Source organism: Calidris pugnax, unplaced genomic scaffold, assembly GCF_001431845.1.
Source record: "Calidris pugnax isolate Ruff unplaced genomic scaffold, ASM143184v1 scaffold133, whole genome shotgun sequence".
Taxonomy (NCBI): domain Eukaryota; kingdom Metazoa; phylum Chordata; class Aves; order Charadriiformes; family Scolopacidae; genus Calidris; species Calidris pugnax.
In genome coordinates this window covers 5,979,826-5,995,099 of record NW_015090977.1, presented here as the reverse complement: position 1 = coordinate 5,995,099, position 15,274 = coordinate 5,979,826, and the positions used below count along the sequence as shown (strand labels likewise).

Below are 15,274 nucleotides of genomic sequence, written 5' to 3'. Positions count from 1 at the left end.
ACCAAAAAGCCTTCCCCAGGCATCTCGCATTAGCTTTAGAAGCATCTATGACCACGCAAAAAAAGCTCCACCAAACTTTAGAGGTGAGGAGAAAAGCGAAAATATCTGGAGCTTAAAGTCTCTTTGTACTTCAAGACCGACCTCCATCCACCGGTTGGGTTACATCAAAATCCCTTGAAGATATGAATAGTTTGGTTAATTGCATTTACTTGTCATGTCCCCTTACTTGAGAAATCCATACTAAGGCTATAAGTACAGTAATGGTTATAAAAACAACCGGGGATGCCCAGAGGACAAAACTGATGTAAAAAGCAAACAACAAAGAATATGGTTTAACTTCTCAGGGTTCCTGAAAAAACCCCAAACAAACAACAACAAAAAACCACCAAGATGAAACCCAACAGACATGATGAAAACCAGATGAAAGTGCAACTCAGATCCATCTCTCCTTTCATGTCAGCATTTCAGGTTTTCAGAGTTTATAACAAATGATATATTCTTTCAGTTTATGACATCTCAATTAAACATATGGACTAAAATGAGAGATTGGGCGCTAGAACTCAAAGCATGTGATTTCAAACCAGCCAAAGGCTCATAGCCATATCTGAGCCTTCCACTAGCCAACAGGAATTAAAGAGCAGAGCACGTTATTTGAGAGATTCTTGGATTTTGCATAGCAAACACCTCAGAATTTTTCCTGCGGTAGCTCTTGATCTCACATTTTGAAGTGTCCCAGAAAAGGACAGCCTGGTTCTCCAGCACATCCATCCTTCTGCTGGATGGTTACACCACTACAACACAAACGTCTCTCTAGAACCACATCCATCCTTCTGCTGGATGGTTACACCGCTGCTGGAGAACACAAACGTCTCTCTAGAATCAACATGCCATCCAGGCACATGGATTAGATGTAGAGGGGGGCACCCTGTGCACCCCAGCACCTGCTCATCACCTTCTCGGGGCTTTCTGTTACACCCCACCAGAGAGCTCCTCAGCCCTCCCCAAGAGGGCATCTCCACCTACATTAAACAGAAAAAGAACCATGCCAAGGAGTTTAAAACATTCAAAATTCCAGCTCAGAAAGAACGAGCTGCCAGTGGCCAGCATTTCTAAGGGCAAAATTACAGCGTGTGGGAATTACAGATCTGCAGGCAAACCGGCAATTTGTGAGGAATTCAAGTCACCAGAACCGACAAATTAGGACCACAACGCTAACAAAATTAGACACAGTCTCCTTTTAACCTCATCTCTATTTTTAAGGGCTTTTTATTTTTTTAAGGTTTTGTATTTGTTTCGTTGTTAAAGTTTCCATGAAATTGGGGCTGAAAGCAACTGTTTAGGAACGAAGTTTCCCCATAATTTACTCTCATTACCTTAGGTTGTGTGAAATTATGCCCATGCCTGTACAAGGAGGGCTCTCTCAGCCAATTAACACAGCAGCAGAGTCACCCAGCAAATATTAAACTCATTTGCAACATAAAAACTGCCATAATCTTTGCAAATGTGCCGCTTGACAGGAGGCTGTCAGCTGTAGGATTTTTAGTTTTATTTTTTTTTAGGTTGCCTTGCATTCTTCAGTCTTCTCTCCAGTTGGGACAGCTCTTTCCCAACGTGCTCTTGCTCATCTAAAGGTTCATAGCCTGGAACTATGGAAAAACAAAAGAACCAAGCCCATTTCCACCCACCTCCACTCAATAACAATAAAATCACAGAAGAGCACCTTTCCAAACCAGGCCTGTTCATGTGGATAATTACTCTAACAGTCCATCTAAGTGTGGCCTCTCAGCCCCCCAGCTCCAAAGGCGAAACCAAAACCTGGAGGAGAAGGAGGAAACGGCTCATCTGCCCAACACAATGATCGGAAGTGCAAGGTGAACATTCCTCACCAAAGCAAGATGAATGTTCCCACCCGAGCACAAAGAAAGGGTTCATATTTCATGTATTTTCCATTGTTTGAGCTTGCTTGTACATAAGTAACTACATTTAGCAATCACCAAAGGGAGACATTTAGCAGCTAAAATGATTAATTTTTTTTTAACAGTGGTATAGCAGAAGCAACAAGGCAGGCTGAACCCTGCTCAGTTCCACCAACGTTCTCCAGTTCTGACACAGAGATCACCCTTCCATGGGTAGAGATACCTCTGGCACCCACCAGTGTGACAGGCAACATCCAGTGCCCAAATGACACCATCACATGAAAATTATCCACAATGAGGAGCTGCAACAACGAACCCCAAAGGACACCAACCACCACAGTTTCCTGCTTGGTCTAAGCAGGTCTCTGAGAAAGCTCCACTGCACAATGATGTCTCCATGGTTTTCAGTGATAGAAAGGGAGTGGATACAGAGTCTGCGTGGAATCAAACGATTCTGGATTGCAACAAGAAAATACTTTGAAGTGTAAGATATTTAAATGAGATGGCTTCACAACATAAGGAAGTATCCTGTAGGTAGCGATAGGGTCAGTGGTTTCGGATGTCCACATTGAAGAAGTGTTGGTTTGTCTCCAAGGGGTTCCTCAGACACTGGTGGACCTGGAGACCCAGCAGGTCTCCAGTCCATGGTTGTTTCACAGCATCACACTGCCACACAAAGCACAGCCCAAAGCAGGGGTGCCAGACACAGGGTCCCACATGGGGAAAGGCAGCAGCCCTGCACCCCAAGAAGGCACAACGCCCAGAAGATCTGAATGAACACCACAACAGAGGCTTTACCAACCTACAACCTTCAAACAGAAGCCTGCAGCATTCCACGAGTGACAGCTGCTGTCTCAAAGGCCCAGCATCTCTGCAGTTATCACCGGGTACCAATTGCTGGTGATTTGGGTTGTTGCCTTTCTTTATGCATTTAACACAAACCTCATAACACTGCCCTTTCTGGCTTTCATTACACGCTCTGAAAGCACTCTTCAACCGGACCCCGTAAAAATAGAATGCAGAGTGTTTAGGGACAAAGACAAGCTTTAGAAGACTGGCAAGGAATTAAGTGTCCTTAAAACCATTAATTGAGATAGAGGGAACAGGGAGTGCTTATCAGTGCAGGCTGCTGGCACACAAGGTCATATCAGCAGCCAGCAACGGCAGGTGCAATGGATGAAATCTGTGTGTGGATCCTAGAGGGACAGCTTTCTAACAGAGGGGCTCTTCTCCGCCGGGGCTGGTGCCACTGCTCCATTTGATTACAGGCAAGCGAGAGCCTGGGGGAGGGAGAGGAGGGAGGAAGAAGAAGAAGAAGGAGCAAGGACCCTCTCGGTGCCCATGCTGGAGGTGAAGGGTGCCTGCAGCTGCAGCCTGGGCAATGAGGGCTCTGAAAGTGGTACCCAGCAATAGCAGAGGGGCATCCCACAGCTGACATGGCATCATCCGTGGACAGACAAAAAAATTACTTGCTTCCCCCCTCAGCAAACCACATGCCGCAGAGCAATTTGAGCTGGAAAGATGCAATCCCAGATTTAAAGGGAAACTAATCTGTTAAAAGAAACAGAGAAATGGGAGAGCCTGGGATACGTGTGTGAGCACAGCACGCACGGACTGACACTCCGTCCCCAACGTGTGCAGGTGCTACACGCTTTCCACCTACCACCAAGTCCTTCACTGTCTGGCTTTTTAAGAGATTCTTTTCTAACCATAACTTGTAAACCAAAGGTACCCAAAACGCGCTCTTGCTTCCATCTAGCCCTGAAATCTTACAGAAGCACCCTGGGACTGTTTCTTTAAAAGACAGAACTATTCAGTCTCTATTGCGTTCTGGGTTAAAAGGGGAAAAAACTCAAAACAAAAAAACCACCAGAGTCTAGGATCAGGTCCTCCAGACTAAGCGCAAGAATATCACTAAAAAAGAAAATGGCTCTTGTTGAGATATTTAAGTACAACTTTTTTTAAAACCTACCTTAAAATTGTCATGACATTGCCTACCGGAGTCTAAATTATACTTTCAAAATTATATGTATTAATACCTAAAGTGTGCTATTATAAAGGAGCAGATATATTTTAGAAACACCATACTTATAAACCTATTTTTTAAAATAGAAACTTTCTGCATGACTTTAAGATCTGTATTTTAGGTCTCCTGTCTTTACAACAGTAGAGGCAACTGGAGTCCACGTGCTCCAATGAAAGCTGCAAACAGTCATCTTATATATTCTATCAATGGCATTGATTAAAGAAAGAAAAAGCAAAAGTTACTCCTGCAGAACAAAAGAAACCCCTGAAAACAGTGAAAAACTGTGCTGCTAATAAATTTTCTTCTTACCAGCTTCCTTCACTAAAGCCAAACTCATGCAAGCAAAGTTTTATGTATTCGTTTTAATCTACTAAGAAAACTGAAGTAGTGAAAAATATTGGTTTTTCCAGCCAAAAGTGTGATTAATGACATTTACAAGCAGCTCAATTATCAGATGAGTGATTTAAATCTACCAACTAGGGATGTCCACACCATGCCTAACCCTGCCTCTCTCTTGCTCTCTGGCGGTCTCTGCAGAGACCAGAGGCTGAATATATACATGACTAAATATAATATGACTAATATAATAAATATAATATGACTAAATATTTAAATTAAGAGGGCTAAATCCTCAGTCAGATTGTATCACGTGTGCCTACAGACAAAAACCTCTATCCAGCCACGCACATAACTTGTGTTTTTATTCAAACATTAGCTCTGCTGCTAATTTATTCTTGTTAAGTCAAGTGCCTTTCAGCAAGGCAAGTGATTTAACTGTACACTTGTGAGGCAAATGGAAGCTTGCGACAACGTACAGAGTTTGACATTTATACCATTCTATATTTTTGAACGTAACATGACTACAGCAGCATTACTAATTTTGAGTCACTTCCAAATGAGAAAAAGAAGTTTTACAAGAACAATGAAACGCAGAGAAAAAAGTGATTTACCTCTCTCCTCTTCAGCTACTGTTGCAATCCCTCTTGAAATACAGTCCAAAAACCTGATAGCTTTGGTAGCTTTGTAATGACTTAAAGTACACCCACTGCACCTTAACAGCGGCCAAAGTGTGCCCTAATATCACATGCATATCACACCTTGAAGGGCAAAGGTAATTTTAACTCTACTCGAACAGGTGATTTAGCTTCTCAGAGCTTTACTGAAGCAGGGAGGGGAGACAAAGCAGCTCTGGAAGGGCACTGTGTGTGACTCAATGAACGTGTTCCCACTAGAAATAAGCTCCAAGAGTCGTGGCTGTTCTCCCCGTGCTGCATCCCTTGTTCTGAGATGTAGAGGTTCAGAGAGATGCCCCACTTCTCCAGTGCCCCCAACCCCAGCAACTCAGGAATATGACCCAAAACTCACTATTAGTAAAAGCTCTACCCAATTTCATGGGTGTTAAGGCACATAAAAGCAGTGTGCTACCTTCCAAAACTGGTCACACATCTCTTACAAAACCACTGCCAGCAATGCCCATTTATGCCAAGCTGCAATTTGCCAACACGTAAGAGGTGCAAATTATGACTACCTTAAAATACATGTTTTATGAAGGAAATAGCAAGCGACCCTAAATTTTAGCAGTTCTACCAAGACCCTGCTATGACGAAATAGGGAAGAGAAGCAAAATCATTAATTTTATTGATTTTTCGGCACTTCTGTACTGTTCAAAGTACACCACAGAGCAGGAAAGCACCCAGCAGTACGTGCTAAGGAAGCCTTGCAAACTGCTCATGAGCATCCAGCACCCGCGTACATATAAAAAGTAGATTAAACAAAGACAGAGGTAAATGAAATAAAGTTGGTTATTCCCTTGGACAGCTGAGAAATGCTGTTGGGGAGAAAGGCAGGGAGGACAGGGCAGAGGAAACGCTCGCTGTGTGGAGGGCTAGCAGTGAGTGCCCAGCCTTTGGGTCAGAATTAGCACCCAACAACCTCACCTTCTGACCAGTGACTCAAAGTTTTTAATTAAGGATTGTGTAATGGTTATGCAGTCTGTATACAAGCACAGATAAACAAAAGCACTAGGATTTCCCTTGTGTGGAGAAAAAAAAAATTATCTCCCTTGCCTTAATACCAGTTGGGAATAAAACACACACACACTTTTTAATGCTCCAAGCACCATAATTGATCATCAGAAGATCTGGAATTTCAGCACATTGTTGTTACAGTCAGAAATCAATCACTTAGTATCTTCCATATCTTGTTATGGGAAAGTCATCATGGAGAGATCAACATTTGCCCTTCCAAGCACTATTACTCAGGTACCTGGTTTGGTATTTCTGAGTTACAAATTCCCCCATAATTGCAAAGGAAAAAGAAACAAACAGCTCACCTCCTAATGCTATCACATCTGTCCTCCCCTTTCTCTTCCCCAATCAGAGAAGGAACTAACACATCCAAGAGGGAGCTGATCAGGAACTGCCAGTTTTAATCAGAGCACTGTATCTGTCAGTCATCAGTGACCTTTGGGCATTTGGTTTCCTGAAAATTTTGTTTCCTTAAAAGATTGTTATCCCAAAAGTTAGTCAGCATTTCTGGCTGCTAGACGGAAATAACAAGACTATTATAAATGTTTTGACATTAGTATAGCTGCAGCAGTATTTGAGTTCCAACATCTTAACACACAAACACATGCAATGACCACTCTTTATGAGCCACATAGGTGCATTCAGTAAAAAGGAAGAAATCATTTTTCTTTATTACGCAGCTTGTTTCCTAACTTCACAACATTTATTAATAGTGTTGCAATTCTATTTAATTATTATTTAGCACTGACAATGTGCCTGGAATGGCACAAAAGTAGTCCCTGCCCTAAAGTGCTCAAGCAGCCCTGATTCAGTGTCGCATAACCAACATTTCATACAGCAACCTGCCCGGTTCCAAAAGCCTGGATTTCATACACCAACCTCCAGGTTCCTAAAACCCGGAAAGCAGTGGAACTCAGTCAGCTCAGGCCCCAGCAAATTATTTAACTCGTGTTGCTCAGGACAGCCAAGGTCCATGGGTCTAGCTGGGATAAGGTTTACAGGCACAAGTGGGCTGGAGAAAAGCACTCAACACTAAAAACAATGAGGAAAAAAAAAAAAAGAATCCAGTATCTTATGCAAAAAAAAAAAAAATTAAAAACATCTTTTCTCACATTTTCTAATGAAAAATCTCACTGAAGAGGGTTACAGCAAGATGACAAAGTGGTTTGTAAACCTCCCCAACTGCACACCTGGGAGCAGAACTGTGCTAAAGCGACTATTTGTGTGAGCATAAACATGAAACGTCCAAGGTCATCACTACAACGCAGGCAGAAATCCTGAAATAGAGAGGTGACAGGCAGAAAGAAGTGAAAATTGCAGATCAACAAGAGGGCAAGGACCCCCAACCCTTCAGATCTGTAGTGCTGTGTTGGCAGACTCTCCCAAAGGATCACTTCCCTGAGATGGGAATATGCAGAGAGAGCAGCTCATCAAACCCTAGACATCCACAGGAATCAAAGTTCACCTTCGGGCAGGTTTAATTCAAGCCCTGCAGGCTGCAGACAGACAGAAGTCCTGTTGGCTCTGCCACTTCACCCACTCTTGTTGTTTTCCACGTTGCCAAGAACACAGGGCTCACGTTCTGAGACTGTAATGACATGTTTGTAATGCAAATAAAGAAAATGGGGAGCTACGAAACAAATAATTAACTGCGTTCTGTTATTTACATAATTATTGGCAGAAGTCTGAACAAGGAGTAAAATGGATTACTGCAGTTTTGGTTCAATGCAGCCTTAAAAGAAAAAAAAAAACCACCATCACATGCCAAGGCTGAAAGGATTTTCATTCCAGCGTGTGGTTCTCTCACTCCGCCAGCCAAGCTCCAAGCTGCTACTGCAGCTATTCTACCTATAAACCCTCATTTTTTCCCTCTGCTGTTCTGTTCAGCCACTGCAGTTGCTGGCCACCGGCAGAAGCATAGGAAAGGTATCCAAAAAAATTTTTAAAAGCCTGTAGGAGATAATATTGTTCACCAGCACTATAACCCTGGTATGAAAAGAAGCCTGAATTTATTCAGAATTTTATTGCTGAAGCCTGAATTTAGGTCTGGCAAGGCAAAAAGATGAATTTTTCTTCTGTATTTCACTCCTTTCTCTTCAGCTAAAATTGCTCTATGGTTTCAGCTGTGGTAGAAGATTAACAGTTCTGGAGAAGGAGGATTGATATTTATTCCCTCAAAAACAAATACAGAATAGGTGGGAGCAGCTACATCGTTCTCACGTCATGCTTCATTGCTGTCTAGAAGGATCAGCCTGACAGAAGAACTCAATGCCTTACTCTGTCATCTCATGTTTTAAGAGATAACACGATGGTTCCCAACCACGTCTTGTGTGGAGGCTTTCATGGACCAGCATCCTGAGGAGTGGAAAGAGACCACCCGACGGTCCTGAACACCTCATTCAAGAGCCTTCCAAAAGAAACCTTCAGCCACTCCTGACTGGCAACAGGTCCAGAGGAATGACCTCAAAAGCAAGGGATCCTACATCCCTTCAGTCATCCGGAATCCCTTACATTCTCACTTTCCTGATTATTTCTACTGTTGGAAAACCAGAAGCGCGGAAATTAGCGTTCCCTCCCTTTCACTTCCTTTCCCTGCATCCCAACAGAAATAGCCGGGGTTACCTCAGACAGAAACACCCACAAAATAACAATGAAAACAGATGTGTCAAAAAAAGAAAAAAAATGCGTATGAGATGCCTACTGTGCCTGCCAATTCTAAGTAAAGTACTTGTCCAGCCTAGGAATAGCACGGTGAACTATTTTAATAATACTAAACTTAAAGGGAGGTTCTAGAAATTGTGAACTCAGAACTAAGGGTTTGGGAGGTTGTTGTGGGGGTTTTGTTGTTGTTTGGGGTTTTGGTTTGGTTGGTGTTTTTTTTTAAATTTTGCCTGTACCTGTCTCATATTCGCTTGACTTTCAGATCAAGAATTTCAGACCAGCTCACCAAAAATGCCATTTTCAAGAGAGGTCCGTGCCAAGTTCTGTGCCCAAACTTCTCTAGAAACCACCAGGAGTTGTTCACCTCACTTATACCTCTCTAGGCTTTGAGCCCAAGACTATTTTGATTAACTTCCATGGCCTCTTAGGCACTTCACAGGTCCTTTGTAGAACTCATTTTGAACATACATTATCTTTTTCTAAAATGCTCATCACCCTACATTCATAGTGCCAATTTCCAGAAAACTCTCTCAACAAGCAAAAGGGCATTATCCTCCATCACCCATTTCCAACAGACACCTTCACGCTTTCTGCTGTGATGCTCATCATGTTTGGTAGGTGCTCTCTGTAAACACTTACTGAAAGCAGCTGTTGTCTTCCCTCGACCCCCTCCTTACTCTTTGGCTATGCCACCAAGAAAGTCAGTCACATCTGCTAGTGTCCTAGGGCCCCTTACACTAACCAACACTGTCTCTTGTCTCCTTCAGACTCTCCCACCCATGGCCTACAGCTCCCTTTTATCTCTTGAAATATATGGATTATAAGTACCAGAAGAAGCTGCACAATGATGTCCTGGTCTATAATACACATGAAGCAATGATGATGCAAGCAGGCAACTCAGCAGGAGTTCTAATCTCTGAATTTCCTAATTTCCATCTGTAAAATAAAATTATGCTTTCCCATTGAATCTCCTGAATAGGTACCACGAGCCTTTATTAACAGTTACAAGGAACCTCAAGACCTTTGTAAACCTTATTTGATTGATGCGACACATCATGACACGTTTCAATCACAAGTTCCTCAGCACCTGAAAGGCCAAGCAAGGGCTATAGGATTTCATGTTAGGGGACAAGTCACCAGCTTTCAACAACATCTATCAAACTTAGCAGCCCACCATGCTACCAGCTCATTTGCTTCTGATGTGCAGTCTACCAGAAGCAATAAAGGATAAATGTTCAACAAAGAAAACCAAGTTGACTGATGGAATTTAACCCTACTGCAGCTTGGCATGGTATTTGAAAAAAGTCCTGAAGGAATGATTACAGAATTCCCACACTTTTGACCTGAGAAGCTTTTCCACACAGCTCCTGATATTGACAGTCGCAGAGATCAAGGGACTGGTAAGATCATCACATTATTCTTAAGAACACACTCAATATTTATGAGGATCTTAACTCCATGTAATAAAGGCCACTGACTGTGATGACTTGGATGCTTTGGGGATAAAATTAATCAACATGCATGAAAGAGGATCTCAGAGTCAAACAGGAAAATCTGCACATAATAACAAAGATAGTAACTATCTGGCAAACCTACATCACAAGGAAGAAAAATACTATGATTAAACATAATAAGAATTCACTTGAAATGTAAAATACTCTGGAACAAATCCTGCCAACTCGGGTAAGAACTGGCAAAGAGGAAGCCGCTGACTATGCAATAAAGCCCATTACACGGGGAAAACACCACGTTGGAGAGGTAGGTGTTACTACACAGCCCTTGTCACTGTGCTGCCGAGTGCTCTCTCTTGCCCACTTTTGAAATCCGTGAGGTTCAGTCCTTCCAGCCTGTGCTCACACAGCAGTGTTGCTGGAATTCGGTGCCAGCGACAGGTACCTTATTGTCCAAGCACAATATTGTCCTCCTTTTGCAAATTCTCAGGTGAGCTAGGGCACTGCCAGCTCAAGTTTGTTCTGTCAATATCCTTCTCTAATATTTTCCATCATTGCCCTCCTTCCACAGCTGAGCCCTTGGTTGAAATTAGCTCAACAAGAGACAAAAAGTGAAGAGCTCGTGCTGCCACTCAATGGTTTCCTCCCTGAAACTATAAGCACTGGGCACAGTCTTGCTACAATGAGGAGAAAGGTTCTCTTTATCCTATTCCATACCTGAGATCTCAGCCTGCATGAGGATCATTCAGTATGAAACACACCATGAGGTAACATTTTACTATCACAAATGGGAGCTGGCAAGTAAAAAAGCAGCAGTTTTGGCTTATAACCTCTTCAATGTTTTTGCACTTGAGAGTTAGTGTTGAACCTTTCCTAACCCTTCAGCTGTAGCTTGTACTACATAGTTTTAAACTTGACTTTCAACTTTCAATAATCATTTGCATGTATGTATCTTCAAAGAATGGTATTTGATTTGCAACTATGTGTTGTAATGAGAGGCTAATTAACACAAATATGGTTATTAGCAAGTTACAGACATTTACAGGGCAAAAACAGCAGACCAAAGCCTATGGCGTACTGTGTCACAGGGACAGAGAACCTCAAGGATGAACTAATACCAGCCAAGACTCTGCCACTAACTACATTACCACAGGCAAATCCCAACACTCTACGGCTCTGCTTCCCCTTCTGTAGTGGGGTAGCAAGGCTCATTTACTTCACTGGGTAGTTCTTCAGCTTAATTAAATCATTACCTTTAAATTAAAGGCACTACAGAAATGCCAGGAAGTAGCGTCTGAATTAGAAGGTGGAGGTGACACCCTAATGAAGCAAGACTATTTTCATCGTCAACAGCAAGGCTCAGTAGAAGGTCATCCATGGCATAGTTGTGAAACCACATTCCAAGCTTCTGAAGGTAAGATGACTTTTCCCAAAACTTCATTAAGGAGGAAGGTATGCCCCGGCATCACCAGATGGCTGAGCTGCTGTCGTTTCACAGGTAATCTGTAATGGTTTCATTACTGATAGTTTTCCCTTTTCCTTACTCTTTGCTTTCCGAATAGCAACAAAATATCACAGCTCTTGAAAGAATGCTTTTTCCACAGGCAACTGTTTTCAGTATGATCAAAGACCTATTAAGAAAATTGCAGAGGATCGTTTCCCTTCAAGTCAGTAATGTTCAGCACAGAGTTTTCAATCTTTTCTTTAGAAGAGCCACAGCACAGGCACTCCCACTTCTTGTCTGGGACAGCTTCTCCCAAATATCATTATATTTTAACATTCCCCACACTCACTGGAAATTTCCAACTCTGTGTAAACATGAGGACATTACTGAAAGACTGCACTTTCAGTATTGCAATACTGCACTGTTACTGTGCAGGCATTTTATTTGTAAACTATTGGAAGAAGCTTATTCTTAAGCCACAAGAAGCAGCCCAGTCCTCAGCGGAGGCCCAGTTCTATCATGTATTCCCAAAAGAGCTGCATCCCAGTGTCAGGTGTGAAGCCCTAGATGTCCTGTGTCTCAGAAACTGCACTCAAGTTCTGGTTTGAACACCCCAGATACCAAAACACACATCTCGCCCTAAACTCATTTAATCCATACTGGGAAGGCATCAACCCCAAACTAGGGGAACAGGCAGCTACTTCCTTGTTTGGTGCACCTGAAAAAAGATTACTCAAGAACAACTCATTATACACGATGCTTTTGTATCCAAAATGTAAACACCAAGGAACACCACATTTGCGATTTACTCTTTAGCAATGCAAAAGCATTTGCTTTTTACTTTTAGGAGCAGGACGTGCTGTAGGAGAGCTCAGCCTGGTTCTTTCTATTACCTACGATCCCCTTGCATCGACTGGATGCAGATTATCTAGCTTCTGTGTGGTTATGTTAGAAAATGCTGGAAGACACCCAGGGAATTACATTTGCAACAAAGAACTCCATACACCATCTTTTTTTTAGTGACTAAATATATACTTGCATATACTTATTATATATATACACACTAAATATATACTTGCATTTGTGACCAGGAAGACCGAACTGGTTGCAACAAAGTTTTCAAGTAAGACAGAAGACGTACTCGCAGTATCGTGCCCATAGAACTAGATTCACTCTTTGCTTGTGTCCATCTGTCAGCTGCCTACTAATTGCTTTTGAGTCCACTGACCTGCTTTTGACTAAATTTGACAGCAGGAAGTAGTCCCAAAGCACCCAACACTTTCATTTAAAGAAAAAAAAAAAAAAGAAAAGGTTGGGTTTGCGGAGTGACTCTTACAAGACAAGATGAGGAAGGTTAATGACAAAGGTCAACTCCTATTTGACGTCAGAGAACCCCCAGGAGGGATCACCCTAGAGCCACAAATCCTCAGGAACCAGTCTCCATTGGCACTGCTCCTCATCTAACACTTGTTTCAAATAGAGCTCGAACCAGAAATTAATTCACGTTCTCACAACAGTTCACTGGCCTTAGGTAAATCATAACTTCTGATGCTACTTTCCCTGCCACAACGTGGCTAGTGCTAAACTCCCTCGTTACGTTGCTGCAACAATTCATATTTGAAACGTACTTTGAAGGTCTGAAGAGCTGTATTCACTAATTATTACCTGTCTTGAGACATGAGCTGAATATTCAAAGTGCCAGCTTGATTCATATGCAAGTGCACGTCACATAAGCATGTGGTATGCACTAAGACTCAAAATATAAAAGCAAAGATTGCTTTTAAAGAAGGCTTTATTATAGAGTAAGTTTTGAGCTCAAAACACATCATTTTGATTCCCAAAACTCTTCTATTAGACCAAATTTAAATTATTCCTTGTTTTGGATTAGGACTTTATGAAACACCAGTTTGAAAAATAAATACCAATTGACAGAAGACAAAAAGATCATGCGACATTTGAGTCTGTCCCCAGAGGAGAGTCTGATGTCTGAGATCTTAAACCTCTGATACCAAGCTGGAAGCTAACAGGTAAGTTCCACGGGGCAGTTCCTGAGCACTGTAATACCAGAGCTTCTCCTAGAAAATACTGGCAATGGCAGCTTTGGGACTGGCAATCCTGCATCACAGCAGGCAGGCATTTTTACCCTCTGGTCAGGCACTTTCCAGCCTTCCCAGAAATGAGGATGCTTCTGCCTTCCTTTGCCAGAGCATCCCATGCAGGCAAAAAGAAAAAAAAAAAAATCAGATTATAAAGGTCTTGCTGAAACTACTAGGGCAAATGGATGAACAAGATAATGCACCATTTGAAAATAAAAACATAAACAGACTAAGAGTGCACGAGGTGGGGGATAGTCTCTTGAAAAAATACATTTCCCATGCATTAAAGGAAAATGGTGCTTTGTGGTAAATCTCTTTACTAGACAGATTCCTGTCTGAGGGTGAGTGAGCAAACTACAATTTCCTTCAGTAATAACAGATCAGCCTTCTATTTTAAAGCTTCCTCCTGTAACGTGCTGACCACCAGCCCAGTACTCAATACCTCCCAAGACTGGCCTTTACGCTTCCTGAAGGAGCAAGCTCTGTCTACAAACAATAATAAAAAAAGCCCCAACAGTGTCAGTTAAGTTTTCCTTCTAATCCTCCCCATTTCCCTACCGCAGACAAAACAAAGCCAACCTGGCCAACTTATTCTGACAACAGTGACTAGATTTATGTCCCTTGCGCTCTATTACTGCCCTACAAACATATATTATTTTAATGTAGCATAAACAAATACCTGATTTGTTTAACACCACGTTGAGTTCCTAGTGATTAAAATATGCATAGAGCAAAATTTATACATGCACAAACCCCTTTCTAAGCTCCGAAGATAAAATTATCAGTATTGCCAAACACGGAATATGCATTATGTTTTAATTACACGAGACAGTCGAATACCAACAAGCCCACTTCATTTCTAATTACAAAAAGTTCAGTAATCATTTTCTCCCCCGCTGTTATTGCCTGACAAGAATAAATGAGGAGTCCCCTCTGGGGACCGTACAGTAAACATCCCAACGCGCATCTCTTCCCGGGCAGTCACCGGGGCACACCGGGGGGCAGTCACCGCACGGTGACACCCACCCGTCGGGGGCTGAGGGATTTTTTTAAACGTTTACCTCGAGATATTTTTGTTTTCTTTTTTTTTTCCCGCAGCCGCCTGGCTGTTCCCTTCCTTTGATCAAGTTGCCCTTGAACTCAGCCTGAAAGTTTTCTGGCAAAAGTCCTTGTGATCTCTGTCTTCATCTTTTTCACCTTGGCCCGGCATCCCTCCTTTCCCATCCACACCCCCCCCCTTCCCCCCTCCAAAAAAAACCCCCAAACCAAACATCCACTCCGCCACCGAGCCCAGCCGAACAAAGGCCACCTCCTTTTATTTCCTATCAAATCCAAACTAGACAACAATACCGGAGGGTCCGGGCACCAGCCGCAGCGGCCACGCCGCATCCCCCACCGTTTGCCCGGACACGGCCAAGCGGAGCCCCCGGCGGAGGAGCCCCGCTGCCCCCCCACCCCGCCCCGTGCCCGGGCGGAGCCCGTCCCCGCCGCCGCGGGGAGGGATGCGGGGGAGTGCGCTCACCTGCCACCGTGTACCGGTCCAGGTAGTTGAGCACGTTGCCCACGCTGAGGATACCGGCGGCCGCCACCCGGGCCCGGCCGAGGCTCGGCGCCTTGTGGCGTGCGGCCGGGCGGTCAGGGTGCTTGCCGGCG

At 43.1% G+C, this 15,274-nt stretch overlaps 1 protein-coding gene across 1 annotated transcript in view; it reads right to left on the bottom strand.

Moving 5' to 3' along the window:
* The window catches only part of LOC106894400 (protein spinster homolog 2-like), a 174,816-nt gene that overhangs the window by 149,177 nt on the left and 10,365 nt on the right, over nt 1–15,274 (bottom strand). The window contains exon 3 of the mRNA XM_014953033.1: nt 15,144–15,264. Coding sequence (XP_014808519.1) covers nt 15,144–15,264 — 121 coding nt within the window. The remainder of the gene's footprint in view (nt 1–15,143; nt 15,265–15,274) is intronic.